General features: G+C 52.1%; 2 protein-coding genes across 6 annotated transcripts; both read left to right on the top strand.

Annotated features, from left to right (window-relative positions):
• Positions 1–4662: 4662 nt before the first annotated feature.
• LOC101797318 (cytochrome P450 2C16-like) lies at positions 4663–11306 on the top strand. The gene is made up of 9 exons (XM_038165411.2): positions 4663–6583; positions 6922–7084; positions 7426–7575; positions 8208–8368; positions 8498–8674; positions 8886–9027; positions 9435–9622; positions 9988–10129; positions 10297–11306. Exons 1-9 carry the CDS (start codon positions 6401–6403, stop codon positions 10485–10487), a joined length of 1497 nt encoding a protein of 498 aa, XP_038021339.2. The 5' UTR covers positions 4663–6400; the 3' UTR covers positions 10488–11306.
• Positions 11307–12955: 1649 nt separating this feature from the next.
• Positions 12956–25785, top strand: FBXW10B (F-box and WD repeat domain containing 10B). Of its 5 annotated transcripts, none has more exons than XM_072025864.1 (14): positions 12956–13240; positions 13812–13979; positions 14675–14881; positions 14982–15109; positions 15652–15774; positions 16292–16410; positions 16859–17062; positions 17988–18109; positions 18638–18783; positions 19409–19551; positions 20196–20351; positions 21257–21456; positions 22411–22557; positions 24493–25785. In XM_072025864.1, exons 1-14 carry the CDS (start codon positions 13177–13179, stop codon positions 25356–25358), a joined length of 2793 nt encoding a protein of 930 aa, XP_071881965.1. In that variant the 5' UTR covers positions 12956–13176; the 3' UTR covers positions 25359–25785. The 5 variants fall into 5 exon arrangements, with proteins under 5 accessions (XP_071881965.1, XP_071881966.1, XP_027327344.3 ...); XM_072025865.1 differs by having other exon boundaries at positions 12957–13240; positions 22408–22551; XM_027471543.3 differs by having other exon boundaries at positions 12958–13240; positions 22408–22557.
• The last annotated feature ends 79 nt before the right edge of the window (positions 25786–25864 follow it).

The raw sequence follows: 25864 nt of genomic DNA, 5'->3' as shown, positions 1-25864 counted from the left end.
CATGGAAAAAGCCAAGAAGCGGAGTGCTAATGAAGAGCAAACCCGCCCCCGGTGGACCTGGATGAGATTAGAGCTGGCCTGAGAGCCTGGGGCACGCGGTGCCGGGGCACCACGCAGCGCTCTGCCCTCACCCCTCTGCCAGGTGGCATCTGAGGACATTTCCAGGCTTGTGGGCTGAAAGTGTTTGCCAAACAAAGGTCCTTCCTTCCTCCTTTCCCCCGCCCCCGTTACCATTTTTGTGCAAAATCTGTAGGATTCTTCCCGGTGGCTTTATTCACTCCTAAACTAACATTTCCGTGCTGAGGGCTGGGTGCTGACGGCCCCGGCCCCGGCTGCTGCCCCGTGCACCCCAAGCCAACCAGAGCCTGCCACCTGCAGGGATTTTCCCCTATTTTCCCATGCCCGTGTCTCTGGATCCACAGGCGTTTGTGGCACCTCAGGGACAAGGTTTGGGGCTGTCCCTGGGCAGGGCAGTGGGGACCCCTGGGGCAGGAGGGCAAGGACCAAAAGGCTGGTCCCCATTTGGGGGACGCAGGCTGCAGCTCGGGGCGTGCTTCATTCCCATATAACTGCAAGGAGGGAGCGCATGCTCTCGAGCACTGAGTCTTCCAAAGCACCCCTGGGATTTAGAAGGAGTGGGAAGCTGGATTCCTTCCCCTATATCTGAGCCCTTCCAAGCAGGCTTGCCACGTAGGAACTCCCTGACTTCTAGAAGCAAATCCCTCCTGCTTTCTTCTCCGGGCTCCTCTGCCTGCCAGGGTATTTCTAGAGTCAGGTTTTGGGTGTCTCCAGGATTCCTCGTTCTGCTTTGAGAAGATTTATGCTGAAGACAGCTCGGGCAGAGGCTGCTGCTGTGATGCTTTCAGTTCACGGCAGGGCACAACCTGCCTTAGGATCCAGGAATGTTTTGCAGCCAGGGAGCTGCTGGCATCAACCTGGCATCAGCTGGTGCAGGCTCCTCCTTTCCTCTATTTCTCCACATTTAATTGCAGCATTTTCCTGGCGTGGCAAAAGGAGGAGGGGGGGGGGCTACCCGGGGGTGACAACAGCTCGGCTCTGTTGAACCTCCAAGACCAGATAGTGCTGGCCCAGATTGGTCACAGCCAATTAGCATCAAAGCAACCCATTTCGGTGGAAAACAATACGATGGCTACAGCCCCAGTGAGAGCAGGGCACTGTCCCAGTTGCCCATACCCCCAGGTCCACCACAGGCCCCCCCAACCCACCTCTGCCCCTCGGCGACCAACCTGCCACCGAAATGTGCCACAAACAAACACCACGTCCCACCGTGCCTCTGCTTGGGCTGTGCTGGTCCTGTGCCTGGGCTGTGCACCACGACTGCTAGCCCCGAGAAGCTCCCTGCAGACGGGCTTTGATCACCTTTCTCAGTTTTCTGTTCCAGGAGGCAGAGGTAATGCCCTGATGGATGCGGTGCGGGCACCCACTGTCCCGCAACCCCCACCGGGTCCCTGCCGTAGGGGCACGAGCCTTTTCCCTCTGCCTGCTCCCCAAACCCAGCTGGCACCGGGCTCAGCTCTCGGCTTCATTCCTGTACAAGTGTAAATAACCACCCGGCCCCTCCGGCACGGAGAGGCTCTGCAGAGCACAGCCCCAAGCAGCAGGGCTCGGCCACGCCGCTGCGCCCAGCCCTTGGTGCCCGCCTGGCCCCGCTGCACCCCGCAGCCGCTGGCCCGGGGTCATCTGCTGCTGCCCTGGCTCCGTGCCGAGCCCCGTGGCACCCGAGCAGCCCCTCTCTGCACAGGTGGGGAGTGAAGGCGTGGGTCCAGCTCCTCGTTCCCCTCCTGCATTGCTCCTGCAGAAATCCTGCGTGCCACCAGCGGTGCCACAGGAGCCAGGATTAAAGCCCCTGGGAGAGCGCTGCTTCCAGAGCCCAATTCCCATGACGTTTTCCCCGTTACAGAAATGCAGACGAGGGTGTTTGCATTTCCAGCCAGGGCTGGAAAGCCCTCAGTGGAGGTTCTCCGTGTCCCCAGGGCACGTCACATCCCGGCTGCAGGGACATCCCGTCCCCAACAAGCAGCCCCCTGGCTCCCCGCACAGCCCTGGGACCCTCCGCTCGCAGTGATCTCTCCCCACCTCGACAGATGCACTGGGGAAGGTTTAAGCACCAAGTTGAGTGCAAGTGCTATTTTTTCCCCTTCCTGGAATTAACATATTGCAAAGAGTTTTATAGAGATGGTAAATAGACATATGCACAAGGCAAAAGGAACGGAGGCAGCAGGCCCTTGGTAAGGACGCGGTGTGTTTGCACGGTGGCAGAGAAGGGGGGGACTTTTTTCTTTCTCCATAATTAGTGCAGGAACAACGAGCAGCAGGACAGGGAGGTTTCAAGGCACTGCAGCCTGCACCTCTGCTGTAACTCAGAAATGCCATGTCTTCTATATCTTTTAAATGCTTTTTTTAAGAACTCGCTAACATTGTCCCCATACCCATAAAAGAGAAAATGGGAGCATGGCAAGGGGCGGCTGGTTTTCCGGGGTCACAGCTCAAGATTTGCTCCCTCCAAGCCCACCCTGGAAAGCTGCATCCTCTTTCTTAAAAATAAAGCCACGTTAACCAAGAGCGACTGCCCATGAGGAGCAAGCCAGGCGTGACCGTGCGTGCCACTGCTGGGGCAGGGACAGCTGATGGCTCCCTTACTGGGCAGAACTGGGGCACCGAAAGCACGACTCCAGCATGAGCCGCAGCCTCCCTCCTTCCTCCAGAGCCAGCAGAAGCAGCGCAGAAATCCTCGTTCTCTGGGGAGCTTCAGGGAGGGACTAACGCCGTGTAACTGAGCCAGCGGAGCCTGCGCAGGAGACACCGAGCACATCGGCCACGGCCGCCCTCACTCCTGCCCAGTTGGGGAAGAAGGGGCTGATTTGACAAGTTTGATCACATTTTTAGGCTCAGGCACAAGCTGGGAGCTGGGGCTGATCTCCTGCAGCAGTGATGCTGTCCCTGCAGTAGGTAATTCCTCCACTCGCTTCATCCGCTCCCATGTGGCAGCACGTGGGTTATGGGTGCATCTCAGGCCGTGCAGCAGCAGATATTTGATATTTGTGCCGTTTTCATTCCAGGGCAAAGCCTGCTCCGAGCAGCCTACAGGGCATGCCCGCTTTGATAGGTATTGCTTTGGAGCATGATTGATCCAGCAGGGCAGCTCAAACAAAGCCTGCCTTTGCTTTCCTTCTGTACAAATGCTGATTAATGGGCTTTCTTTTTTTTTTTTTTTTTTTTTTTGACGTTCATTCAGCACAAGTGGGAATCGCCTCACCTCGCTGCCTGAGCGCCAGGAAGGTGTCTGGGGGGATGGCCACAGCCACAGCCCGGGCTGGGTGCTCCTGAGCAAAGCCCAGCAGGGACCCCCGGCGGGTGAAGGGAGCAGCAGGATGGAGCACAGGTGGTTACAAGTGGTGTTCACCCTATAATTACAGCCAAACTGGGATGCAGTGAGTGCTGCTGTGTCCTTCAGAGCAACCAGAAACAGCAGCTCAGCTGTGGTTTTGCAGCCCTGTTCCTGCAGAGGGGCAGGGGAGGCAGCAACACGGTTTGCAGCTGGTTGTACGTTTGCTCTTTGCACAGCCGAGGCCCCGAGGTGAGCAGAGCATCTCCAGCGTGCCCAGGCTTTGGGCTGCTGGCAGGGGAAAATCGCATTAGGGTGATATTAATTGCCTTAGTGCATGCAGTGTGACAGCTTACCCTGAGCTGGCAGAGCCAAAGCGGTGCGTGAGGTCAGGGGAAGCCAAAGCTTCACTTCAAACCAAGGAGGGGCTGTGCACGGCTATTTTGCTCTGCTGTTTTGCCGTGAGGGCGGTCAGACACGGGAACAGGCAGCCCAGGCTGTGCAGACCCCGTCCTTGGGGACATCGCAGCCCAACCAGACGTGGCCCGGAGCCACCGGTGCCAGCCCCGTGCGCAGCGCCCTGGCCAGGTGCCCCTGGGGTCTCCAGCACCAGAGCTTCGGCCTCTGTGGCCGTGAGCCCTTGCTCCTGGCTGTGCCATGGCTCCGCTCCCCGTCCTGCTCCCCATGACACAGGACCTGCCCTGCGCCTCCCCGCTGCAGCACGATGCCAACTGCAGAGCAGCTGAGGGATGGGAGCAGGCACCGTGATTTCCTCCAGATCTAATAACCCAGGCGTTACCGACTTCTTCATTTACCCAGAGCCGTCTCCTCTCGCTCCCGAGTTGCTGTGCTTGCCTCCAGCTGCGGCTCTTCCAATTACAGACCTGTGCTGAACACACCCCACGAACATTTCTCCTGATTCCTTGAAGCTGCCCTAGAGACGGAGTCAGATCCAGCAACAGGACAGAATTAAATTCCAAAGGTCCTGGCAATCTCTAAGTGGATTTTTTTTTTTTAAGTTCTTTTTTTGGCTATGTCACATTGCTCAGCCCATGGGAATTTTTATTCTACTCTTTCCTACTATTTTAAGTTTGGGGGCACAAAATTCGCATGGAGTGCTCCTGAAGGGATCCCAAAGCCCTGCAGCAGACAGCTTCCCTACAGACCCTGCTCCCCAAAAGCCCTTGTAAGAAAATCACTAGAAAGAGAAAAGCACCAAAGCTTTTGGGTCCATCTGAAGTGGTTTGGGCTCACTCTGGGTCTGGCTGCACCAGAGCCCCTCTGTGCTCTTCCCCAGGGAGCTTTCTTCAGGCAAAGTGGCATTTAGTGCCAAAAATTTAGCTGTCAATATCTACCTTTCCTTTATTTTTTGTACACCTGAGATACTGAGTCTAGCCGGTGGGCCTTTTGGCTTAATTTATTCTGCAGATTATGGAGAGAAACAGCAAAGTTTCAGGAAGCTGCTCAAAAGGACAACGTTTCCTCACCTCTCGGAGCTTTTTCTTGTTGTTTTTCTGGTGCCTTGGAACCACGCACTCGGGGTGATTCATTTATTTTCTCTCTCTTGTTAGTCAAACACGAAATACTAATGATTTTTGTAGCAATAGAGGCATTCGCACTCCAGAAATGCAACGAGTGGGAGCTGCACTGGAACATTATTGGTGGCGGTGGCTCTGCCCGAGCGCTGCCCCCAGCGCAGGGAGCTTCCCATTGGATTTAACCTGCGGTGCGCACCGCGGCAGGGCTGCTCCTTTCCTCTCGTTTCACGATCCTTCCCTATTGTTGTGCTGCTGCTGGCAACGCCGTGCAAGGCACCGCGAGGCTGTTCACCCCTGTGCCAGAGGCAGGCATGACATCAGCCCCTGGGCAAAGTTCCCCACGTGCAGGCACCGTGCCCAGGGCACCGCGGCACCCAGGGGTGGCACGGACAGACGGACACTGACTGTCTGTGCCTGGGGTAACCTGCGGCCGCAGGAGAGCAGCCCGGAGCCCAGGCGGTGCCGAGCATCCCTGGCTGCCAGCCTGACACCTGCGAACCTGCCACATGGCCCCGAGGTGCAGAGCAGGGCTCCTGCCTGGTTTTGTCGGCCAAATGCAGTCCTGGCTCCCTGTGCACCGGTGCTGCCTGCGTCTGCCAGGGGCGAGCATCGGATCAGGCTCCCCACGGTGAACATCACCCAATGCCCTCTGCTGAGGGTCTCCTTCCATCGCAGGGACTGCTGCAAGTCAGTCCTGCCTCTTATCCTCCAGTCCTGTGCTCCAGGAGGAACCGCATCCTTTGCTGGCACCTGGCTTGTGATGAGCTTGTTCGTCTGAGGGCTGCGAGAGCTGGTGACCAGAGGCGTGGTGTGCTGCCAGAGCTGCTCGTGGTGTCAGAGCTGCTTGTGTCAGAGCGAGGTGCTCAGAGCCAGGCTGAACCCCGTCCCCGGAGGAGACCCAAAAAAGCCGGAGGAGCCCTAGGACTGTGAACCCCACACCTGCAACAACCACAGCATCCTGGGCTGATGTTCCCCCCTGTGTCAAAGCACAAGCGCACACCCAAAATCTTTCAGAAAAATCATGCTTATTTTTCACCCCCAGGACTGACCCACTTTCTACCCAAAATGAGCTCTGTGGGAAATTCCCACCCAGCCCCAAGCGAAGCCCTGCACAGGCAGGGAAGCCTGCATGGCTCCTGGGCTCTGCCAAGCCAGTCCCCCGTTACAAAACGTCCCCCCGGTCACTGCAGCACCGAGCGAGGCAGCCCCAAGAGGACCAATGACCTGGCGATGGGCTGGGGGCTTTGCCGGGGCTCGGCACCGTGCCCACACTGCCCCGCAGCCCGCCCGGCCCCGCGTTGCGACACGGAGCCCCGGGTCTCAGCTGGCCGGGGGGAAGCAGCGTTTCCGTGTCACTGACCCTGGGGACAGCCCCGGGGACACGGGGGGGGCTGTGCCTATATAGGGTGTCGGGAAGGGTGCAGGAGGCAGAGCCGGGCTCCTCGCTGCTCACTCCTGATTTTCCCCTAGGAGGGAGTTTTCTGATTTTCTCCTTGCTCGGCAGCACTGGGTGAGGATGGAGGCTGGGGTGCTCGGGGTGCTGCTGACCGTCCTCCTCCTCCTCCTCTCCATCCTTTGCCTCCTGGTGCGGAGCAGCCACAGGAGGAGCAGCCAACTGCCTCCGGGACCAGCCCCGTGGCCCATCGTGGGCAACCTGTGGCAAAAAGACATCCTGCCGCTTCACCAGAGCTACGAGAAGGTAAGAGAGCAGCTCGCAGCTCCCTGCAGCCTCCACATCCCACGCCAAACCAAAGGGGGTCACACAGGTGACCGCTTTCCCCCCTTTCTTTTCTCTCTTTCCTGCTCTGCCAAAAAAGCCAAAATCCCCACATTTTTGAGCACAGCCAGCACCTCTCTCTGGCTTTCTGCTCCGTTAGCAGGCCCCACGCAGTGACCCCAATCCTCCAGCTGAGCCGTGCCACTGCCCCTTCCAGCACGGCTCCGCTGCATGCGGGGACGATGCTGGGAGGTGGGACACGAAGCAGTGAGGGGTGAGGGCTGCAGCCCCCGCTCACGGCCGCTTTCCCCCATCCCCAGCTCAGCCACAGGTACGGCCCCGTCTTCACCATCTGGCTGGGGCGCACGCCGGCGGTGGTGCTGTGCGGGTACAGGGTCGTGAAGGACGCTCTGCTGGGCCACGCCGAGGAGTTCGGGGGCAGACCTGAAATCCCCCTCATGGCACATCTGTCGAACGACTACGGTGGGTGGCTGGGCTTGTGCACGCTTCGTGGTTCCCTGGGTGGGCAGCAGGCCCCCGTGGCAGCTGGGTGGGGAGGGAGGGACTCAGAACCCTGAATCTCTCATTTCCACTTCCCACCCTGAGAACCCCTCCGTCTATTAGGTCTCCTGCCCAAGGGCAGCATTAATTCCTGCTAGCCATCACTACAGGCTTGCAGCTCTGTTCTGAGATCCTCAGCCTTTCAAGGATGCTGTGCACACCAGGGATGTCCCTGCGGTAGCACCCGACGGCTCCTCGGGTGGGCTGAGAGCCCAGAACTGCCCCGGGGCAGGCAGACGAGCCGCCTGCATCGCCTCCCCCAGGTATCATCACCAAGAACGAGAAGAAGTGGCGGGAGCTGCGGAGGTTCACGCTCAGCACGCTGCGGGACTTCGGGATGGGGAAGAGCTCCATGTCGCAGCGGGTGCAGCAGGAGGCCCAGCACCTCGTGGAGCTGCTGGCGAGCCTCCAAGGTGACCTGGGGTCCTGCCTGCCCCCGGGGGCATGAAACATGGGACAGGGGGTGGCCCTCGGGGCTGCGGGCAGTGGCCAGGGTGGATGATACTCATAGAGGAACTTGGCTCGGAGATAAGGGTGGGAGATCCTGCTCCTGAAGTGGTGCACATGGTGGGGGACCACTGAGGAATATTTCATGACAAAAGAACAGAAATAGGAAACCAAATTTCTGGGAATGCGTGAATACCAGTGCCCTGGTGCCACGGGTTTTATCGGAGTGATGTGCTCCTCTCCGACAGAGCCAAACTTCTTCCCCCCCCCTCCTCTGGCTCTTGCTGATCGTTAGGCAAGAGCAGGGCAGGTGGAGGCTGGGTGTGAAGCACGGTGCTGTCCCCGCAGCCCCTGAGCCCCTGGGGTAGAGCAGTGGGAGCCCACAGCACCTGGGGGTGCCTCTGCCTCCCTCCCCCCAGCTCCGAGCAGGGATTTAGGATCAGGGAGGCTGAGCAGCCCACGGCTCCGCTGCTGTGAGACCCAGCGGTCACCCAGGGCTCAGAGCTACGAGAAAGCGCTCGAAGGGCACTTTCTGTGTCAGAGCAGATAACCAGCTGTTGACTTTCCGATGTCTTTCTGGCCCCTTCTGTCACTGCAGGAGAAGCCTTTGAGCCCATAATGGTGTTCAGGCACGCAGTGGCCAACGTGATCTGCGCCATCGTCTTCGGGAGCCACTTCAGCTACAGCGACACGAACTTTCTGAAGCTGCTGGACATGATCGGGAATTTTGTCAGCTTCTTCACCTCCCCCTTTGCCATAGTACGTGCCCCTGCTGTGCCCAGCAGCCCAGAGATGCTCCTCGGCTTTGGGCTGGCTTGGATGGGGCAGAGGGAAGGTGTGGGGGGCTCCGGCCAGGCACCGAGCCCTCCTGTGCCTCTCTGGCCGCAGGTCTACAACATCTTCCCCAGCGTCCTGTTCCGCCTGCCGGGGCCGCACAGGAAAGTCCTGGCCAAGTGCGAGAACCTCAAGGGCTACATCCGAGAGCAGGTCGAGCAGCACAGGCAGACACTGGACCCCAGCTCCCCCCGGGACTACATCGACTGCTTCCTTATGAAAGCGGAAAAGGTAGAGCTGGGGCAAAGGGTTTTGGTGCTGGAGGCAGTTCCCAGGGGGGCTTAACCCTTACAGCCCAAGGGAGGCTCCCAGGGTTGGTGCCAGGGCTCATTTCAGCTCCTCCCCGGCCCCCCGTGCCTGCTGGGGGGTGAGGGCTGTCCTCTGGAGCTGGGAAAATCACCCAGACTGGGCTGAATTCCCTCCCCCTGCTGCACCCTTGCAGGAGATGAGCAGTGTGGAGAAAATGTACAGCGACGAGGACCTGGTCATGTCAGTATTCGACCTCTTTGGTGCCGGGACGGTGACCACCAGCAACACCCTGGTCTTCTTCATCTTGGTGCTGGCAAAGTTCCCCCATATTCAAGGTAAGGGCAGGAAAACATGGCCAGTCCTTGTGCAGTGCAGGCAGGGGGCAGGCGGAGCCCCAGCCCACCTGGGGAGAGACCAAAACTTCCCAAAAATTTAGTGTGGCCACCCAAGGTGAGAACCATTAGGGGAGATGCAGGCAGACAGGGGGCTCTCCTGCCGGCCTCCCCTCTCCTCCCCGTCCCTGCCTGCGGGGCTGGCCCTGGGCTGGCCTACGAGAAGCCTCGATCCCACCCCATCCAGGCAGCTGTGCGGACAGAGACCCTAATTCTGGTCCCTACAAGGGGTCGCTCCAGCCTCCTCCCCCTCTGCCAGCTTGTCCCTTAGCCCTAGTGTGAGGCCAGAGAGAAATCAGCAGGGGCCTTGCAGGGAAAGCACCGCAGCTCTGCACCTCCTTTATCCCCAGCCAAGGTCCAGGAGGAGATCGACGCGGTGGTGGGCCCCGTCCGCACGCCCTGCATGGAGGACAGGCTGAGGATGCCCTACACCAACGCGGTGATCCACGAGCTGCAGCGCATCCCGCGGGCCGGCATCGAGAGCTTCCCTCGCATGACGACACAGGACGTGGAGTTCAGGGGCCACACCATCCCCAAGGTGACCCTGGGTGCTCTGCAGCTCCGTGGGAGGACGGCAGCGGGGCTGGAGTGAGATTTGCCCTTGTGCCAGCTCCCCCCCTGGGGGGAAGCCTCCCTCCTTCAGGCTTTGTGCAGTGAGAGGGCTCTGAGACCTCGCCAGGAATAACTCCAGGGCTAAATCCTTCTCATGGGTGAGACCTGGCCGCACTGTGCCTGCACAGTCTGTAGGGCAGAGCCATCACTCGGGGCTGTTTCCAGCTGTGGGATGTGGGTGGGCATCGGGGAGCACCCGTGCACCCCAGCTGCTCCTCGCTGCGCACTCAGCTCAGCAGAGCCCCGTGCCGTGGTGCTGACGTCTCTCCTCTCCCGTCCCTTCTCCCGCAGGACACGACCATTATTCCGCTGTTGTCTTCAGTGCACATGGACCCAACCCAGTGGGAGAACCCCAAAGAAGTTGACCCGGGCCACTTCTTGGATGAGAAGGGCAACTTCAGGAAGCACGAGGCCTTCATGGCTTTTTCAGCAGGTGAATGCTGCTGCGGTGCCCGGGTCTGCTGGGGATGAAAGAGCTGCACGTCGGCGGGCACCCTCCTTGATTTGGGCTCCTGACCCATCCCTTTTTCCCCCAAATGCAGCGTTTCCCTCAAGCACTGTCCAAAGCCGTGCTCATTTTCCCCCCCTCTGTGCCCCCAGGGAAGCGGATGTGCCCAGGAGAGGCGCTGGCCCGGATGGAGCTCTTCCTCTTCCTCACGACGCTGCTGCAGAGCTTCAGCTTCCAGCTCACCACAGAGTCCAAGGAGATGGATTTACTCACCATGTGGCGGAAGATAGAGAGGAAGGCGATACTGGGCACGTTCTTTGCCATACGGCGTACATGTCCTTGAGGAGATGGTCCCAGCAGGGAGGAGGACGGGGCCATTGCTTCTCCCCAAAGCAGAGCAAGCAATGCAGACCCGAGCACCACGGCAGCAGCCACAAGCAGGAGGTGGCCTTGAGCTCCTGCTCCTCTAGGAACCACGTCCCAGCCCTGCCACCAGGCCCTGGGCATCCTGGCTCCCTGCCCTACCCATTCCTGTCCCGGTGCCACTAGGACTGCTTTTCCTCCCCTCTGCTTGAACCTCATCTTGTGCCTTGAGCTTCTGGAACTCAGTGGGGCAGCACCTGATTTTGGGGAGGGATTGGAAGCTTCTGTAATAAAAACAGTTATTGTGACTGGTGTTTGTGAGGACACTCATGGTGCCTCTTGGTGTAAGGGTGGTGGTGCTCAGCCTTCACTGCCCTTCACAGCGCTGTGTGAGCAACCGCAATGCACAGCGATTAAACTCTTGTGAGCCACCACTTGGACAACCATAACATAAAGAGGATGAGTGGGGGGAAATGTGCTGTAGGAGAGGGGTGCTGGGTTTGGGAAGCAAGAAGAATATGCACCAAAGTCACTCCTTTCTTCTTAAGGGGGGCCACATCTTTAACTAACCCTACAATGCAATGAGGGATTGAGTTGGCAGCCACCAGGCACATTCTAGTCTTTATTAGGAAACATTGGGACTTTAAAGAAAAGTTATTTGTCTTTAAATCCCTAAGGGAAAATGAGTGGGATGCATGCAGACCCTGCCTGGGCTCACACCACAGCACTGCACAGCCGGGCACCTTGAATGGTTTATTCGGGAGCTGTGCCACAGAGTCCCCGGCCAGCCCCAGGAATCCAGGGTGCTTCCTGCTGCATCCCGGCCCTCCCACCCCAAACCTCCCAGGTACGGGACTTTGGCTGCACATCCCTTCTGTGGGGGTCCTCATCTTTCCCCCCTTCCAACCGTTTTTGTTTGTCTGTTTGTTTTGTGTGTGTATCCCAGGATGGATTGAGCCAGGAAAACATTCAGTTGGTTACAGCTGATTTGCCAATGTGGCTTTCAACTGCAAATGGATCTTCGGTATCCCAGGAATTTACTGCTTGCTTCGGAACATGAACCCCTGGCCTCTGGCTATGGGGGGTACCACGCAGGCAAGGAAAATGGTTGCAGCTGGGGAAGGAGCACCTGCTCCCAGTACAAGGGCTGCTTCACAGCCCAGAGCTGTTGTGGTTCAGGAGAGTGTGGGAGAGCAGAGCAGAGCAGAGCAGATAAGAAAGCCAGCGTGCTGCTGGGTTGTGCTTCTCCCATGGCCTTCACAGCACTATTTACCTCTGGCAAACAGCTTCGGGTGCGGCTCAGCTCCGTGTAGCTGTGATCTCATTTCAGGGGTTTTTGGAAGAAGCTTGGCAGAGCAGGGCATGCTCCCAGGAAGGGGGTTAGGATTGCTGCAGAGGGGCAGGGAGCAGTGTGTGGGTGTTTTTTGGGGGTCTCAGGGCTGGCTTTGGTGGGCTTTGCCTTGCTGGGGTGCTCCTGCAGGAAGAGGGGGTGCCAGGAGCCCTACTGTGGGGAGATGTGGCTGCTCGCTCTGGGATGGCTGAGGTCAGGGTGGGTGCTGCTTGGGGGTGCCGGGGGCTTCTTCCAGCCCAGGGCAGCACTTCCTCAGGGTGAGGGGTGCTGCTGTTCCTCGTGGATGCAAAAATAAAACATAATTATTTCCCAGGTAGTGCTGTAAGAGGAGCGTTTCTGTGTGCAGGGTGAGAAATGCCCCTCTGTAGGTGGGGTTGTGGGGCTTCGGTTGGGACCAGCAAGCCTGCAGAGGCACCCGGTGCTGTGCTCGGTTCTGGTGACATGTGTGGGATTTGCTGCAGGAACACAGCCCTGCAGTCACATCAAAATCCTGCACAATGAACATGACCACGGGGGTGTCTGTGGGATGGCGGCCCCAAAACCACCGTCTCCACAGGGCACGTTTGCTCTGCGTGCAGCAGCCCTGGAGCCGCTGCAGGCCTGGCTGCCTGGTAAAAAGGAACGTGTGCCCACCCCATGGGGCCTCCTGCCCGCGGTAACTGGGACAGCTGTGGGGTGCAGGGGGAGCCCCCGGGTGCGTGGGGGTCCCTGTGCCCCCATCCCTGTGGGGTGAGCCCCGGGGGAGGCGCAGCTCTGTGCTGCCTGCTCCGTGCTGCTCAGCCCTCTTGCCTTCCTACCTCAGCCCTCCCACCTTCTCCCAAACAATGGATGCCACGGCTTTTATTATTTTTTATGTATTTTTATTCTTTTTATGTATTTTTATTCTTTTTATGCATTTTTATTCTTTTTTTTTAATGTATTTTTATTCTTTTTATGTATTTTTATTCTTTTTATGTATTTTTATTCTTTTTATGTATTTTTAACTCGTGGGATCATTAAATGAAGTCTTCCTTCAATCCGGGGAAGCTTGGGAGCGTGTTTTTGACCAAAAAAAACCAACAAAACACCTTTACACTGCCACTTCCCAAACACCCTCCTGCCCACCCTGTGCTGGGTGTCAGCGGCCCTTCAGCGTTGTGCTACAACCAAAGAGGAACCAGACCCCAGGCGGCACCCAGGGGCTGTCCCCTCCCTGCTGCCACCCGAGGGGGGGCTTCAGGGCCCCGCACCGCGTTCCCTGGAGCCGGGCAGGGAAGCGCCGAGCCCGGGGCGGGGAGGCGGCGGCGGTCGCCTGGCAGCCGCGGCGGGGCCGCCCGAGATGGCGGCGGCGGCGGGGCGGGGGGGCCGCGGCCGGGCCCGGCCTCGGCAACGGGGCCCCGGGGGTGAGCGGGACACGGAGCCGCCACCGGGGGACGGGGCCGGCCCCTGGGAGCTGCCCCTGGCAGGGGTGGGGGGCTCCGAGCTGGGTGCCGGGCAGCCCCCTCGGTGCTGCTGTCCCCTCTGGGGCTGCGGGAGGAGGCTGCCCCCGGTCACCTTGGTGTGGCTTTGTTGGCCTCACAGCACTACTGCTGTGGTTTTGGGGTCTCTGCGCCTTCCAGTTCGGGCTGTGGGGAGAAACCCCAGGGCCACACGAGGTTCATCGTCCTGCCTGGTCGCCAGCAGGAGGAGGACCCCAGCCTGTGGTGGGGAGATGCAAAAACCTCCCGGGAGGAATCGCTGTGGGCAGCACGTCGCGGGAGGGGTGGTTGTGAGCTGAGTGTTTTAAGGCACGACAACCGTGCTAAAGAAAGCGCTGAAGGGGCTAAATCTGTGTAGGCTGAAGGGATGGAATGAATAATACTGTGTAATTTACCTATTAGATGCTTAATATGCTACTCTAACTTACGCAGTCCCCTAATTCGCCTCTGTGCCTACTGTGACTGTGAGGTTCTGCTCTGTGCTGCTTTATTGCAGAGGAGGAAGGTGTGGACGGATCGGCTCCTGGATCCCCAAGAAGCTGCAGCAACGGCAGTTGTCCTCAGTCCGGCTCCCCAGTGCCACTTCCAGTTCAGCCTGCTGGCACTTCTGCACGCCGTGACAGTCATAGTGCATCCACAGGAGTTGCCCAGCGTGGTACTGCAGGTACCACTGAGTATTTTGGAGGGTGGGGAAAAAAGCACGGCAACGCTTTTCTGGAAAGTTTAGAGCAGTGACATGCAGAAGGAGGTGGTCTTTCCGTGGAGACCATGCTCCTAGACGTGATGAGATATGGTGTGCCTCCTTTTGCCCACTGAGGGCAGCAAGGTCCTCACTTAGGTTTAAGATGTTCCATCAGCACAATCAGAATTCTACAGCCTGGCATTGTGTATGGTGCTGCCCCTAAAAACAAGGAGAGCCCTACACCATGGGGAGCTGCAGGTTGGCAAAGATACCAGTGGTGGATGTGGATGTCAGAAAAAAATAGTGGTGGGAGAAGGGCATAAGCTGTATTCGCCTTTCCATTGTCTAGGGAAAAACAGAGAAATTTGTCCTTTTCTCTTTCCTGCTAAAATGTCATGACAATAATCCTATTTTTCTTAGAGGAAATCTAATAGCTAAAGGAAGAGTCTTCCACTCAGAAAAAAAAATCGATGTATTTGGCATAGGCTGTTTTGATATTCTCCCTTAAGTCTAGGACAGACACCTTCCTGTGCTGGTGGCTGCTGTAGCAGAGGTAGAAGAGGGGAAATATCTCATTTGTAAAGAGAAGACTGTTGCACTATATTCCTACCAACAGTACAGTTAATGGCCACCTAAGCTCAAGCACTTATAAGGCTGTGAATTCTGCTGGATTCTAGGTCATCAAATGCCAGCAGTGTGCTTATGGCCTCGAAACACCAAGTGCCTCATCCAGGACGGCCTGAATTCAGCACCTGCCTCACCTGCTGAATCCTTAGCCCATGGAGATGTCACTGTGCCTTCTGCATCGCTCCAGACACTCTCTCATGTCAAGTACAAGGACTTCATTCGCTGCCTGCCAGTTTACCTCTCCCAGTACATCCTGGGTAAAGCTTCCCCTAATTTTCCAAGGATGGTTTCCCCTAAGGGTCACAGATGACCTCTGACATGGGTAGGGGTTCACTACTCTGTCCTCTTAATTCTCAGGGCTTTTGGATCAAAAATCCCTTAAAGCTTGTGCTGCTGTGAGTGGATACTGGGCTTTTCTGGTGAAAGAAGTCGAGAGGGAGCACGTGTGTCAAGGCTTAGTACAGGATAAGATCCGGTATTTGCAGGTATGGTGCCTGGACTTCTGCCATTACTACATACTTCATTTTTTTTTGCTGTTGTTGCCCAGACCATTAGGGGGAAGTGCCATTTTGGGAGGCTACCTCCCAGCTTCACCCTGTTCCTCCTCCTTCTATCTGTAAAACTAGGCTAGTTGTTCATACAGTCACAAGCAGCACAGAATAGCCTTCACTGACCTTTAGAAAGCCTGCAACTATAAAAAATGGATCAAAATCAAGAATTCTTAATCAAGTAAACCCAGTTTGGTCACAAATGCCAGTATTGGACTTACAGGAACTAGTGGGGATTGTTCTAGCTGCCATAGGGACTGACTGTAGCTCTGCCCAAGGAGCTTTATTTGCTCCACATGGAAAAAGGAAATGCTAAGCTTCTTTTTGAGAAGTCAGAGATGGTGGTTGCGATGTGGTAAAGCAATGCTGGGAAGAGAGGTTTGCCCTGGTTAGTATAGACCTACCACAGACGAAGCAAGAGTCAAGTCCATGTGTGTGGGCTCTGCAGTGACTACATTGCCTCTGCTGGTTTATCCTAGGGGTTGCGCCCTAGGGGAGCAGTTTCAAACTATGCTAAAATAGTCAACGTGACAATTCCCCAATCAGATGAAGAAGGACACGTCATTGAAGTGAAACGCCGCAGTCGTGAAGGTAAAACAAAGGTATGTTGGAGGTGGTTTGCCTTTCGTGGTTTTTCACATCTCAGCATTTGGGGAGGAAGGAGGACATGGTGGTCTTGAAAGACAGGACGGTGAATTTGGACTTAGTTTGCTCTTCTGGTTTGCACAGTTGGAAGCAGTTCATAAGCACCAGTGCATGCTCAGCCCCTTCTTGCACAGGAGGGAGCCACCGTCCATACCCAGAAGGAAATTTTACCTTGTCCTAATGCTGCCCCCCATGGCACTGGCAAGGCTGGGCACAGAGATGTGGCCTTTATCCCAAAAGATGAAGAGTACAGGTGTCAAGGCCTCCACTACTGCCACTGAACAAGGCAAGGATAACAACCCTTGTTTCTGTGCTAACCAGGGAGTTCCTGCATGCTGGGTGTTCCTTACTGGCACTTTCTGTCTCTATTGGTCTTGTTGGGGAGCAAGTGCTGGATGATACGGCTAATGCTGTGGAGTAATGCTGTGTTCCCCTTTACCCTGAGTAACACTTCCCTATTTCTCTTTCCATCAGGAGAAGGAGGAGGAGGGCAATCTGCAGGCAGCCTACCATGATCTGCAAACTGACACGATCCAGCTGGAAGAGAGGAACGTTTTCTGTGGCTCCTACAACATTTGTGTTCTCACTGACCGGTACGCAGGCTGTGCCCGGCTGCTTTCTGCACTACCCCTGTAGAGCCAAACATTGGCTTCTGAAAACTTGTCCTGTTCCTTGCAATCCCTTTAGTGGACATGTATGGCTGGAGGAGGGTCTCAGTGTCACTGATGAACAGCCCTCAGTATCAAATCCATTTTTTATAAAGATACTAAAGTCAGTCACTTTTGGAGATTCAAGGATTAGGATCTATGGAGTATCACAAGGGATTTGGGGCTGGGAAGACCCCCTGCCCTTCTTCAAGTTTACCCTCCAGATACAAACCTGGGTGTGCAGAACTAGGGACCTGGTTGTGGTGCCCTGCAAAGGATCTGCCTCCTGAAGCAGATTGCCCACCGAGTTGCTCTTTGAGGAGCTCTCAGTATCGAGCCCCTCTAGACCTTGTTAACTGGCGAATGCTCACATTAATCACTGTTTCTTATCCAGATCAGACCAAAACAGGGTAATTCACTACAGCGGTGGAGACTTGGTAGCCATTGGCTCTACAGACCAAAAAGTGAGTTTTTTTGATATATCAGAAATGAGAGAAGTGCCACCTCTGCTCTCTGGCCATGCTGGAAGCATCAAAGCACTGCTCCTTGATGAGAAGAAAGGGTTTGTTTTTAGTGCAAGCTTCGACCTCAGCATCAGGTGAGCTTCCCTGGGCCTGTGCCTCAGCTACCATCCATGAAAAATGGAGCTTAACCACCCCAATCTTTATGAATCCTTCCCATCACTTTCATTGGAGTACTAAAGAAAGGAAAGCTGATAATGAAACACATCCCCCCTAGAACTCCTGTTTTCCAGTTTCACCTGATATTGAATGATAAAATAGGAAGATACTTTCTTAAAACCTCTGTATCTTAAAACACCAGGTATGTGTCTGGTAGGTGCCTGCAGTGAGGCTCTGGCCCTGCTGAGGTCAGTACCTGTTTCTCCATGACACTATAGAAGTCTTGTTGTGCTGAGCAGATCCAGCACCCTGGTAGCTCCTGCCCATGTCCAGCGTGTTGACACAAGGAGTGGAGATGAGCAGCTGCTACGTCTTATTTATCACTGAATCTCAAGGGTGTTGTGATGAGGGGTGAAAAGCTCCACAGCTCTGGCATGGCAAGCGTAAATCTTCCTCAAAGACAGCATTTAACAACAAGGGAAAGAGCTGTAGCGATTCAGGCTCTGTCCTGCCTGCCCTTCCCCTCCCCAAGAGGGCTGTTTGTTCAAGTGCATGCTTGAATTCTCAAGATAAAGTCGACAGAAATCATCTTGGCACCGGCCAGTAAAGAAATAACTTTATCTGTAAAGCTCTGCTTTTGAAGGTTAATTGAAAGTAGCCAAGCCAGAGGTGAAATCCGGCTACACATTTCCAGGCAATTTGGAGGTGGAAGAACAAACTAAATGTAAAAATTTAATGCTAAGCCTGACTTGATTGTTCTGAATCCCTCATTACCTCAGTGGGCTGCCTCCTGATTTTGACCTGGCATGGGTGTGAGATGAGCTGGGCCTGTTAAGTAGGAAATAAGAAGTCATTAATCAAGTTGTTAATCACTGGATTTCCTTTCTGGTCCTTGCTGTGTAGATGCTGGGATATATTCAGTGGTGCTTGCATGAAAATCTTCAATGGTCACTGCGGGACAATCATCTGCTTGGATGTACATGAAAGGAGGCTTGTGTCAGGAGCCAGAGATGGGATGGTGAAAGGTGAGAGCTAAGGGGAACTGCACAGACAAGGGCAAATGGCAGCAGCAAATGGGCTGAGCACCTGGGAGTTGTGGGGTGCAGTGTGAGTCTGAAAACAAGTGTATAAATCAGAGGGTGAATTTTAATGTCTTGTATTACTGCTTCCAGAACAATCTAAGCTGGGGACATATGCACACACAAGGTCCCTGTGTCACTGCAGATGCTTATTACTGTTGCTTTTATTTGGATCTAATGGTTTTAGGGCTGTAGGGCCAGTCTTGGGAGAGTGGTATCAGCTTGCAGCTTTGCCAAAGGTTGCCTTGTTACCTGCTTATAGATTAAGAATTAAAAGGATGTGCCATCTCAGGGCTTTGTATTTAAGAAATTTGCCATGTAATTGCACTCTTAAGTCAACACCTGGCTCCAAGCAGAGCTGCAGGTACAAGGTGCAGCTGTAATTCCAGTAGCATCTTTTAGTTCATATTGCACTCAGAAAAAAATATACCACTGGGGAAGACTCTTAATATTTCTTCCTTTTAATCCTGACAGTGTGGAACTTGGATAGTGGGGTATGTCTCAAGACTCTAAAACACAACGATGTTGTTTGTGTTAAAATGGATGGGGTCCATGTTGTCAGCGGCTGTGACAGAGGGCTGGTGAAAGTCTGGCTTGCTGAGACAGGTGCTCTGGTCAAAGTAAGTTTCTTAGGTAGATAACTTTGTGCTAAACTATCAAAAATCTTATCATAGACTTTTTCTTGTTCCAAAGACTTTCTTAAAAAATAAAAAGACAAAACAGTCTAAGCTAATGAACTGCAGGATTATAGATAAAAGAATAATATTAAAAACTGATTTTCAAACAACTAAATTCTAATCTGTGTTTTTGATTTGCCTTGCTTTTAAATGCATTCATTATTTAATCTTTGTAGATGCATCTGTCTGCTCTTGCAGGAACATTCAGAACCTAAGAGGAGAGTGGGAGGGTTTAACTAACAGCTTTTAGGGCTGGAGGTGCCCTTCCAGCACGGTCAGGGCAGCCCACTGTTCTGGTGTGAACACCCAGCAGATCACAAATATCCCAGTACACCAACATCTACTGAGCTTATATAATGATGATGGAAACTCATCAGCAACAAGCCCAGAATATGACTTTTAAGGGACTGTCAAAGTAATGCAGTTATCCCCAGGGTATATTTGTATATTGCACTGACACCTGATAAAACAATATAGTATATGAGGATGGTATTGAGTGCCGTAAGATCTCTTGGCATGTTTACATCCGGACTGCTGACAGTGTTGCACCTCTTTCTTTTACTCTCAGATATTGGAAGGGCACCATGGTCCAGTGAAGTGCTTGTCCTTTGATCAGTGGCACCTCGTCACAGGAAGCTCTGATGGATATGCCTTGGGATGGAGCATGGTGGGAGACCTTAAGAGATGCCTAAGAGCCTTCCGCCACCCAAAGTAGGTATCAGTGTGTTTCAAGGTGTATTCAACAGCACACTGTAAAAAACAAAACAAAACAAAACAACTTTTCCCTTACAGCAACACAAAATAGCTTAGTTGTCAGTCCTAGAACTTGAAATATCCTCCTTCAACAGTCATCTTAAAAAGTGTCAGGCGACCCATAGGTATAAACAAAGTTTGTGGCTTAACAAGCAAATACACAGCCACTGGCTCACAAACGGGTGACTTAAGACAGTAACAGTGTGTAGTCCAAAACTTCAAGGATCCCAGCCTATAACCAACTGGATGTCATGCTAACTGGTAAAGAAGAGATGCTGTATTCTTTTGCAGTGGCTGTGTTATGTGCTGAACCCTACCAACTATGTATGATGTCATTTTGTAGATCTGTGAAAATGTTGCATCTTAGTGTCTTCATTCACTTTCCTAAACATAAAAATGAAACTTAACATGGAATAGATGGTCATAACCACAGTGGTGGTTCTGAGGATGTTGAGTGTTTGGGTTTTTTCCTCTTTTTTTTTTTTTTTTTGGCTTGTTATGGAGGCAGGCAACTGCATCTCCTGCAAGATGAGGTAGCTGATCTTGTCTCCTTGTGAAGAAGGCATGATGATCATACCAACAGTTGCATGTTGTGTTTTCAGGGAAGTTCTGTCTCTGGAGTTTCTCTATCTCAGAGTTGTCAGTGGCTGTGCTGATGGAAAGATTCGTATATTTAACTACCTGACTGGAAGCTGCCTGAAAGTGTTGGTGGCCAGTAGCAGAGGGGAACCGGTATCTTTCTGTGTTGCAGGAAACAGGTTGGTGACAAAACTTGCAATCAGTCTCTCTACTGAATTAGGTAGATTATGCTGTAATTTAAGGAATTAAGTATTTTTCCTTCTACTGTCTGTCTAACAAATAAGGTTTAAAGGACTCTAATGCTTATGGACTGCTTTGGTAACTAATTCTTATTAAAAATGGTTGAAAATTATTTGCTTAGTCCATTCAGCAGACTATACATTTCTGTTTCTCTACTATTTAAGACAAAAACCCAACCGTAAAGCCACTTTCAGAACCTACATTTCTTAAGAGGTTGAATAATCAAGCCAAGGTCTGGCAAAGCCTTTACCTGCTCCCGATGGAAAATCGTTCCAGGTTCCTTCATGCCCACACCTCTAAACTAAAGGTGGTTCCCAGCTCCGGTGTTAAGTGATAGCTTAAAACAATGGTGTGTTAGTAACACTGTTTTAGTCGCAACTCTAGAACACAGCAGTAGGTAGGCTGCTAGGAAGAAAACTAACTCCATCTAGCCAGACCCAGGGCACCCATCTAATTCAGGTTTAAATGTCCCTGATAATATGGTACCTGCAATTTCTTTTGGCATTATACTGATCTAACTCCACTGTTGGGACAGCTTCATCCTAATTATTTCATTAATTTCACTAACTTTCATCCTAATTATTTTTAAATGAAGTTGTTTGTAGAGAGAAATGAGAAGAGCACCACAGAGCTCATGCAGACTCTGTGAGTTAAAAGTACAGCATCTGATTGATGGGACTAAGTGCTAATGCTTTTCCCTTCCCTAAAGGGGAGTGATTGTTATCTCAGTTCTGTTTAACTACCCTCAGGTTTTGTATTACACACAAGCAAATGGGCCCTTTAGGTAATATCTGCTGTGTTAATGATACCTCTGCTTTGACGAGCTTTTTCTTTCCTTCTCCAGGATGGTGATCAATGCACCCAGTAGCCTGCTGATGTTCCAGTTTGAGGATGTCAGGTGGGACTATACCCTAGCTGCTGACCGAGAGATGGTGCGGAAGGAAAAGCAGGGGACCTGTCCTCTGAGCAGAACACTGTCTCACTCCCAGCAAAACAAGTGCCACGTCCTTGGCCAGACGCATCACCTCGCTCTGCAGACGCAAGGTGCTGACCAGCTCACGCTGTCTTGCTTGATCCACAGCTGCCTGCCAAAATACTGTGGAGTGCCTCAAAATACTACACTCAGCCTTTGCAATGCACTGACTTTGCTTTCTGAAATGAGTTAGAAATTGTTCAAGTACCCAGTGCCTTCATCCTAATCAACAGTTGGACTTTCCACTTTTTTTAAGTACATTTGGGTAGATTGCATTTCAGTGGTTCTGTTGTTTCTAGGCTTTAGTAAAACCTTCGTACTTCTAGAGAGGTTTGGTGTAAATTCAGCACACTTAAGACAATAGTCATTTTTTCAACTAAGTAATACTTCAGTACTGTTATTCATATTCTTACAGCTGGTGTGCATGGAAACATGCTGTTGATTCAGTGCTTGTGTTATTTATTAAAGTTCCCAGAAAGGCACTGGACACCGCATCTGGAATCTACCACTGCAGGGAAATGTGGTTGCACATAAGGAGGCTCCTTTTACATTGTAATATAATGTAGATTTTAGAAATCAGTAGGTACTTAATACAGTACCATGATTCTCCAGTTCTGTGATCAAACTGTATGTTGCAGATAAACTGATGGGCTGAGAAAGTTTTCAGACCATCACATGCCAGCTACCTCGATACAGCGGTACTAGGTGCAAGATGTACAGTTTGCAGAAAAAGGGAATGGAATATTTTAATATTTGGGGCAAAAATAGGGGTTGTATATACATGCAATTAATACTTTTTAAAAGTCAGTCTTTGCTGTCCTCTCTGAATTCAAACACTTGTGGATTATTTTTAACACCTGTATCTTCAGAACTGTGATAAAAGGTAAAGCAGTAACCAGAGACTTGAAATCTCATCAGTTTTTAAGATTTTTTTATTTTTTATTTTTTTTTAACACCAGCAAAGCTTAGAGATGTTGTATTCTTTTGTTTTCTATCTCTCTATGATGAACTGAAAAAAACAGCAGCTTGCAAGCAACAGGAGAGCACAAGGACTTTCCACGTTCAGGCACAGCAACAGCAAGAGCTTTTCATTCCTGGTAACCAACAGCCCCATGCTTTTGCTTTGAGACGGCCAGCGAGAGCATGTTCAGTAAGGATCCTGGCAGGTGCTGGTAAGAACTTGTCACAGCGAGGTAGGGCAGTGGTTCTTCAAGTAAGTGCACCTAAGATGGATAAATGGATTAAACAAAAGGTAGCGACCTCTAGAAAACAAAGTCATTTTGGATGAAAGGTTTGCAGTGGTACAACAGATCATTTGCAGAGTCTGCAAAAGCTGCTTTAGATCAATCAAATAGGAAAAGTGATCAACTATAAAGCCTTGTTCTCTGGTGTCCAGGGTTTTTTCTTTTTTTTTTTTTTTGCCATATCCTTATACTGTTTTTGATATCTTTATCATGTGCAGGAGAATTCTGTACAAAATATGTTCAGGTACTTAGTACTTATAGATAGCAGCTACTCAGAAAATCCTGTTTAAAATATTACACTGGAAATTGTCCCATTGTTGCCAGCAACATGCCAACCTAGAATTTGAAAATGTTAGCACTGAGATCACAAATGTGGTTCTTGGTCACATGGCATTTCTTTCCTAAACTTACAGTTTCTCCCAGGTTTTAAATTCAGAATCTGTTGGATCTTAGAGTTTGACAGACACTGAAAGGAGGGAGGGGGTTGTCCCGCTCTGCTGCAGCCTCGCCTCGAGTGCTGGGTGCAGTTCTGGGCACCCCAATGCGAGAAGGACACAAAACTACTGGAGAGCTTCTAGAGGAAGTCTACAAAGATGGTGAGGGGTCTAGAGGAGAAGACGTGTGAGGAGCAGCTGAGGTCCCTGAGTTTGTTCAGCCCCAAGCAGAGCAGGCCAAGGGGAGGCCTCATGGCGGCCTGCAGCTCCCTCACAGGGAGCGGAGGGGCAGGCTCTGCTCTCTGGGGACAGTGACAGGACCTGAGGGAACGGCATGGAGCTGGGGCAGGAGATGATCAGGCTGAGTGTAAGAGGATCCTTAGGCACTGGAACAGGCTCCCCAGGGCAGTGGGCATTGCACCGAGCCTGGTGGAGTTCAAGAAACGCTTGGACACCGCTCTCAGATGCAGGGGTTGGTTTCTGGGTGGTTCTGCGTGGAGCCACGAGTTGAACTCGATGGTCCTTGTTGGTCCCCTCCAACTCAGGCTATTCTATGACTAGTCTGTTTTGCTGTATTCTGCCTTTCCAAACTGTAACTTAATGTTCTCTGAAATACATTTCCAGATGGCAGAAGCTTCAATTAACCAGGTTAGCAATAACAGCAAAGCAATTACATGCAAACAGCATGACTTTGCTTTGCAATGGGACAAATTAACTGCTATGGTGAGGCTGTGGCACCGAGTGCTGTACAGTCTTTGTTAAAATCTCCACTTGGCTTTTAGTTGATGGCATAATTACACAATCCATCCCAATGTGTCTGTTAAACAACACAGGTTACTCCTGACATCACTTCAGACATCAAAGCTAGACTGTGAAGCATGCCTTGTGACTTCCAACTCAAATGCAGCTCTGAGTAGTAGTAGTTCAGAGTGGTTCTTGGATGTTGGCTTTTTCATATTTCTACCAGGAACTGCCTTTTCTTGAAGCCTTTTCCCAATGCACAAACTCTAGGACAAGAAAGGGGTGCGTGGGAAGTAGTGGTGGAGAAACCTCATTCTTCTTAGAAACCATAGCTTCAAACGAGGTGGATACCAGGCCATCCCCACATAAATAAAACTTGTGTTACAGAATTACAGCCTTTTGTTTGACCTGTACAGACTATGGCAATGAACACTCCTCAGGTCACCAAGGCAGAATTACCTCAGGTGCTGACAGTGTTGCTGGTAAGACTAAAGATGAACAAGCTGAAATGGGCTTTGTTGGTGTGTTGCCTACATTGCCTGTTCTGTAGATAAGCGTGGACTGTCTGAGTGCCTATCAACCCAGCACACATCCCTGGTCTTACTCAGAGTACTGCCCTGCCAACAGTGATCACAGGTGATATCCTTGTGTCCAGTTACGTTCAGTGTTGTTTTGTTTTTGAAAACAGATGGCACATCTGAATACGGCACTCCTGTCTATGTACCTGAACATCCTGACATGGCAGAAGCCATGCAGCAGCACAAAAAGAAAAAGGACTCATATTATCTAGTGTCCTCTTACAAGTTCCTCTTAACTGTCAACATGCTGCGGAAGAGCTGCAAGTCGTCCTTTGTCCGCTCCAGTACAAAGCCTTCTATAGCAACTGGGAAAGCCTGGGAAGCTCCGCTGCATCAGCAACGATGCCTTGAAAAAAGGCAAATATACAAAACCTCTCTGCAGCACAAACAGGATCAGACAGCCCGGCTCCAGTGTGTGAGATCTCGCAGTGATTCTCTGACTATGAAAAGAATTTCTACACCCTTCGAAACCAAAATGCTGCAGCTCAAACTGAAAAATTCTTTGCATGGACCCACTGTGAGTTCCTCCATTCCCACTCCATGCATTGTACGTCCCAAGACACGTGGTGGTTTGCTACAGGAAAAGAAAGCTCACAGTGGTCATGGTAAAGTCACTCCTCGCCCTGAAGAGCGGGGTCAGCTTAGCAATCTCTGTACAACCTCTGAACTGATCAAGTCAACACACGCAAGGATGGCACAAATGAAAAATGAAGCAGTTTACGGGGGAAATAAGCCCTTTTGTGCATTTTCTGTCCAATCTGACAGTGGGTTCAGGCTTCTGACAGGAAACCAGAAGGAGGCACATGAGGCAGCTACTATAGCGCAGTGTCAGGCAAACCAGGCAAAGCTCTTAGAAGATCATCAAAAAGCTTGCAAGAAGGCCTGGTTAAGGAAAGCTAAAGGCCTACCCACAGACTCTTTTACTAAGGAGGGGAAGATACCTGCTCCTGAACTTGGACTTAATACTTTTATCTGAGATAACCGAGTACTCCAACAAATCACTGGTATCTGGGGCTTCACAATCATGGCAGCTCCCTCATGGTGTCCAGCTGAGCCTGCTGTGTCAAGATCCGTGTGGTTTCTAAATAAGTATGAAAGACATCTCTCTTGTAAGTTTGCCTAAGAATCATTATTGGTACCTTCATCTCTTTCTCAAGGTAGTGAATGGAGTTACTCCTGGATAAAGCCACACCTGGGGTTGATCTTGCTAGAGCTGTTGTCACTATAAACACAGCCCTGTTGTTGGAAAACTACTATACAAAAGATATGGCTCAGCTGTTTGAATGGAGTTTTTATTGTTCAAGTTTATATACACTGACTAGAGTTTATAAGCTAAAGAAATATGGGCTGAGAAAATAATTGCTGTGTTTAAACCAAATAGAGGTAGTGGTTTGTATTCCTTTATTTCTGTGGATAAACACCTAAACGTGCATGGTTTCTGCTAATATTCAGGACCTGAACTGGCTTGAGCTGGGAAGACAA

Source organism: Anas platyrhynchos, chromosome 19, assembly GCF_047663525.1.
Source record: "Anas platyrhynchos isolate ZD024472 breed Pekin duck chromosome 19, IASCAAS_PekinDuck_T2T, whole genome shotgun sequence".
Taxonomy (NCBI): domain Eukaryota; kingdom Metazoa; phylum Chordata; class Aves; order Anseriformes; family Anatidae; genus Anas; species Anas platyrhynchos.
The sequence above is the reverse complement of the archived record's forward strand: the minus strand, read 5'-3'. Positions and strand labels throughout refer to the sequence as shown.

What these genes read in the sequence shown, in the direction of transcription:
- LOC101797318 (XM_038165411.2), top strand. Translation starts at nt 6,401, where the DNA reads ATGGAGGCTGGGGTGCTCGGGGTGCTGCTGACCGTCCTCCTCCTCCTC. An exon ending in TCCTTATGAAAGCGGAAAAG is followed by an intron (nt 8,675 to 8,885) that starts GTAGAGCTGGGG and finishes GCACCCTTGCAG; the next exon opens with GAGATGAGCAGTGTGGAGAA. An exon ending in AAAGTTCCCCCATATTCAAG is followed by an intron (nt 9,028 to 9,434) that starts GTAAGGGCAGGA and finishes CTTTATCCCCAG; the next exon opens with CCAAGGTCCAGGAGGAGATC.
- FBXW10B (XM_027471543.3), top strand. Translation starts at nt 13,177, where the DNA reads ATGGCGGCGGCGGCGGGGCGGGGGGGCCGCGGCCGGGCCCGGCCTCGG. An exon ending in CCTCTCCCAGTACATCCTGG is followed by an intron (nt 14,882 to 14,981) that starts GTAAAGCTTCCC and finishes CTTAATTCTCAG; the next exon opens with GGCTTTTGGATCAAAAATCC. An exon ending in AGCTTCGACCTCAGCATCAG is followed by an intron (nt 17,063 to 17,987) that starts GTGAGCTTCCCT and finishes CTTGCTGTGTAG; the next exon opens with ATGCTGGGATATATTCAGTG.